Genomic DNA, 5,161 nt, shown 5'->3' with positions numbered 1-5,161 from the left:
AAGGAGGCAAAGGCATTATGGAGCTATGAGGTGGGGGAAAGAGGAGGGGGAAGTTTTCTAACCTTTTTCCCTGAACAGCAGCTGTGTGGCATAGTTCAGATCCCCTAACTGGAGGCAATTGTAATAAAAAGGATTTGAGGATCATCAGAAATCCCATCTAAAACCTGTATGTATATAGCTGGAAGGAAGACTTTTGTCCTTTTTTGGGGCAGTTGTAGCAAAATTATGTGGCTGTGGATTAAAATAGTAATTTTAAGTGTATGCAAACCCCAACAATGAACATCTCTTATTTGCTTGCTTTTGGCCCTGCCCAGAACCCTTCTGTGAACTACATAACATCTCCCTTCTAGGTTATAAAGAGGGGAGGTATTCTGTAGTACTGTCCTAGGGTGACAACGCCTCTTTTTATAAAGTAGAGCGAGTGAGCGTTGCCACCCCAGGACGGAAATGTGTTTAAAGGCAAAAACACCAGGTGAAAATAAAGGAAAAAAGTCTGACAAAAAAAATGTAAACCGATGCAGCTGTCATATCTGGAAAGCTACAATATATTCTATTTGTGTCCTTGAGATACACTTATTATTTAGAAGGAAATTTGTCAGTAGAGATGCACTGATAGCAGTTTTTCGGTATCGAATGCCGTATTTGTTTTCCCACCGGTATTCGCCGAGTACCGGTGCCGTGTGTCCAGATTATCAGGAATAAGCAGGCTTCGTGATTGACTGTGAAGCCGGTGTTCTAGCGAAAGAACACCGGCTTCACTTGCCGAGGCATGAGGTACCGTCTGGCTTCCTAATTGGTATGAAGCCAGGCTGCTTACCAACAAGCATTGACCCGCCTTCCAGTTTCCTGATTGGCTAGGAAGCCAGCCTCACTTGTTTCTAGGCAGCCTGGCTTCCTTACCAATCAAGAAGGCAGGAGGCGGGCCATTACATTGCACCTTTCTTCCTTATTGGTTAGGAAGCCAGGCTGCCTAGCAACAAGTGAAGCTGGCTTCATAGCCAATCAGGAAGCCGAGAGGCGGGTTATAACCCACCACCCAGCTTCCTGATTGGAAGGGAATCTGGCTCCATGCTCCCTCTGACCGGAAGTTCCAGTATCGGAGGTAAGTATCGGAGCATTTGGGCGAGCTCAAATACTCGGTAGCGACACAGATACTAGTATCAGTGCATCCCTACTTGTCAGACACGAAACCTTGGGCTTCCAGTGTTGACTTCTCATTCTGCAAATGCTTTTTGCTTGGCTGTCATACTGACCCTCTGGCTGCAACATGTTAAGCCTCTGTAGGACTTTGCTCTGACATTCCTCATCCTCTTGTATTGACGCCTAAGGATCAACATAGCAGCTGGGCAACTAGCACTTTCAGAAGGAGGTCAGCGGTGCTTGCTCCTATATTTCTTTAAGGAATCATTTACTTTAATAGCATTAGATTAGAAATGACCTTGTGAAGTAACACGTGTTCTGTCAACTGGATTTTCTTTTCATCGGTCTTTTGTGATTTCAGTTTGAGGTATCACAACCTGAACCCGGAGTACATACACAGCCGGCTGAAGACGTTGGGCCAGGCCTATGCCCTGCGGGTCCTCTTGGTGCAAGTCGATGTGGTCAGTGCTCGGTACTTGTGTAAAACTCTTCTGTTTGTGCTCTGTTCTTAGGAGAGATTTGACTGGTCAATATTTCTGTTCTGTTTTACAGAAAGACCCCCATTTCACACTAAAGGAATTGGCTAAAATCTGCATCCTCTCCGACCTCACCCTGATATTGAGCTGGAGGTGAAACACAAAAATCCTGATTCCTTAAGCACAGTTTTTCAGGATTTACATTTTTACTGATAAGCTCTCTGCTCTCTCTCTCGTTCTCTCCCTCTCTCGTTCTCTCCCTCTCTCTCGTTCTCCCTCTCTCTCGTTCCCTCTCTCTCTCGTTCCCTCTCTCTCTCGTTCCCTCTCTCTCTCTCTCTCTCTCGTTCCCTCTCTCTCGTTCCCTCTCTCTCTCTCTTGTTCCCTCTCTCTCTCTCTTTCCCTCTCTCTCTTGTTCCCTCTCTCTCTCTCTCTCTCTCGTTCCCTCTCTCTCGTTCCCTCTCTCTCTCTCTCTCGTTCCCTCTCTCTCTCTCTCGCTCCCTCTCTCTCTCTCTCTTTCCCTCTCTCTCTCTCTCGTTCCCTCTCTCTCTCTCTCGTTCCCTCTCTCTCTCTCGTTCCCTCTCTCTCTCTCAACTTTAATCACACTGTGCCTATTTCTTTCAGTCCAGATGAGGCAGCCCGCTACCTGGAGACCTACAAGTGTTATGAGCAAAAGCCAGCCGATGCACTGAAGGAGAGGACTGAAAGTGATTTCATGTCCAAGGTGAGAATGGAGAAGCGTGTGTACTGTATGTTTGTCTATGCATCGGGCAGGATCCCTGGTTTGGGTCTGGGATTCTGGCACTGGTAGTTGTTGTATTGGGTTTTTGGTTCTAAAAAGAAGCTATAACCAAATTCCGAATCGTATACCTTAACATTTTACCTGACCCTCACACTAACCCCTGCCACCCTGTTTGCCTGGCAGAACTCTGAGTTTGACATGTGACAGTGTTCAGGTTGGCTGTTCAGTTCCGAGTACTACATCCTAGTAAGAATGAGACGGTTACATACTTCCCCCATAACTGGAAGTACTGAGTATTTATTCTGAATGGGCAAAGTGATCGGTTCCTTTTATCCTTAAAGCTGATCTCCAACTTTACCTTCAGTCTTGCACAGTTGTACCGGCTCCTCTCCTGTACTGAAAGTGTTTATTCTGATTTCACTGAACACTTTGAGCTTCTCACAGACCGAGCCATCTTATTTCCCGGCTCTAGGTCATCCAGCATCAGCTAGTGCTTTCCTCTCCAACTTAATGTCCCTGCCTTTTATACATTGGATTTCAGTTCTTTTAGTCATGGAGGGTCAGCATTACCTGGAGCAGTCTGCCTGCAAATGCACCTCCCGACTGATGTCCACCCATCAAGGCTTTTTTAATACGTGCCTAACTCCTAACAGTCAGCCAGCTCCTTTGAAAGGAGTACTGAGACAGGGTGCTGTGATGTTTTCAGGAAGTTATATATTCAGCATCCTTCTAGCCTGGCTTCATTTCATCGAGAAGCACAGAGACCCAGTGATGACATCACTGGGTCTGCAATAAGGTATGTAATGGAAAAAAAGTAGTTTTTATTTAATAACATATTAGCAGGTTGATGATGGGGGAGGGGGCAATGGAAGCCAAAGTATAAGATTACATTTCCGATAAAGCTTCTAGTCTTTTTAATGCTCCCTCAGTTAAACACATAAATGAAATGTGTGTCATGTAAAGGATTGTCTGCAATACAACATACCAGGTAATGCACTCTATACAGGTGAAACTCGAATAATTAGAATATTGTGCAAAGTTCATTTATTTCACTAATGCAACTTAAAAGGTGAAACTAATATAAGAGATAGACTCATTACATGCAAAGCAAGATAATTCAAGCCGTGATTTGTCATAATTGTGATGATTATGGCTTACAGCTCATGAAATCCCCAAGAACCCCAAATCCACAACCTCAAAAAAGTAGATTATTACATGCAATCAATAAAACAAGGATTGTACATAGAACAATATCGGACCTCTGAAAAGTACAAGCATGCATATGTACTCAGTACTTGGTTTGGGCCGATTTGCAGCACTTACTGCAATTACTTTTGCACAATATTCTAATTATTCGAGTTTCACCTGTATATGCTTAGCAATGCATTACAATATATTCCTAAGGGCCCATTCACACCTATTGCGATGTGTTCCAGAGCGGTAGCTGCTGGAACGCACAGCAATCACTCAGTAAACTTCCCTCTCTGATCTGGGGTGGGAGGGGGCGTGGCGGTGCATTGAAATCAAAGGATATTCAGGGGTGTGGAAATTTTTGAAAAAACTACTTGTCCAAGGGCTAAAGCGGGGGCCAAATCTACTTGTCCTTCATAACAATCTACTTGTCCCAATACAAAAAAAAATAGTTTTAATTATGAGCATTTGGGCGAGTACAAGTACTTGCCCAAAAACTCTGTATATGTGCATCCCTAATCAAAACTGTATTGGTCTGTGCTAAATAGCGCTTCTCCCCAGACCACGCTGACCAATGAGTGCTTGCAATTTGCGAGCGAAATTCAAAATGCATAGGGCAGGACTGCGATGCACAGTACGGGGTAAGGACAGTACACCTGTACCGGCGGAGGGTAAGGACTGTTTGCCGAAAGGTAAGTATAGCTGGGGGGTTTTGGGAGAGACAGGGGCCAGATTTGATCGGGTAATTCCATTTTCCCATATTACCTGGGAAAGTGAACTTGCCCTTTAATGCACATTGTGCGTGTGGGAGAGTTCTGCTGCCTCGCTGCCACAATACGGCACAGTGAAATAGCGGCAGCACTCAACGCACACACAATGTCCCTCACTTCTATTGTCATGGTAAACAACCTGCTTCCCTATTTATAATGGTCTGGCCCTCTAGCAACTTCAGCGCAAATTATAGCTAATTATAGCTAATTTGCCTGTAAACGTCAGGTGGTCATAATAATCTGGCCACTCAGTGTACTGCTGCCTTCAGGAGGTTGGGAAGCTGCCAAACAAAAGGACCATTAAGCCAACCCCCCAATATCCTCGTCTCTAACCGTCATGCCTCAGTTTTTTGCTAGTGTTCTAGGAGGTTGGACACTACCTACATTTTTGCAATTTTTTTTCTCTTCTGTCAACATTCCTGGTACTTTGCGTATACTTTTTCTCATCAGTCCAGACTTTTATTAAGCGAACTTGAGCTGATCTCTACACAGCAGATATCTGGATAGGGCCATCTTTGGCACTGCCATGGTGGCCATACCCGGAACCTACTGGACTTTACACGCTGGGGCTGCCTGAAATGTGACCTTCGGGCACTGGAGCCCAGCTGCACTTTCCAGACCAGTGTGCTGTGCTGGTCTTCAGGTCTAGTGCCATGGCACTACCTTGGTGTGACCCTGTCTAAATTGAGTGGCCTTTGGGCATTGGGCTGTGCCTCTGGCGCTTTTTCAGACCTTATGTGTACAGTGTCAGTTATCAACAGAGCCATTTCATTAGATTGGTGTAACCTGGACTCTGATGGCTCTCTGTGTGTGGGGGGGGGGGGTTTCTAAAGGCTCAGTTACGA

The 5,161-nt window shown here is 45.2% G+C and overlaps 1 protein-coding gene across 1 annotated transcript in view; it reads left to right on the top strand.

The window, feature by feature from the left end:
• ERCC1 (ERCC excision repair 1, endonuclease non-catalytic subunit) overlaps positions 1–5,161 on the top strand; it is a 20,306-nt gene that overhangs the window by 5,941 nt on the left and 9,204 nt on the right. The window contains exons 5-7 of the mRNA XM_018573198.1: positions 1,502–1,601; positions 1,693–1,769; positions 2,238–2,337. Coding sequence (XP_018428700.1) covers positions 1,502–1,601; positions 1,693–1,769; positions 2,238–2,337 — 277 coding nt within the window. The remainder of the gene's footprint in view (positions 1–1,501; positions 1,602–1,692; positions 1,770–2,237; positions 2,338–5,161) is intronic.

This window comes from Nanorana parkeri, unplaced genomic scaffold, assembly GCF_000935625.1.
Source record: "Nanorana parkeri isolate BGI_ZX_2015 unplaced genomic scaffold, ASM93562v1 scaffold2270, whole genome shotgun sequence".
Classification (NCBI taxonomy): Eukaryota; Metazoa; Chordata; class Amphibia; order Anura; family Dicroglossidae; genus Nanorana; species Nanorana parkeri.
The sequence above is the reverse complement of the archived record's forward strand: the minus strand, read 5'-3'. Positions and strand labels throughout refer to the sequence as shown.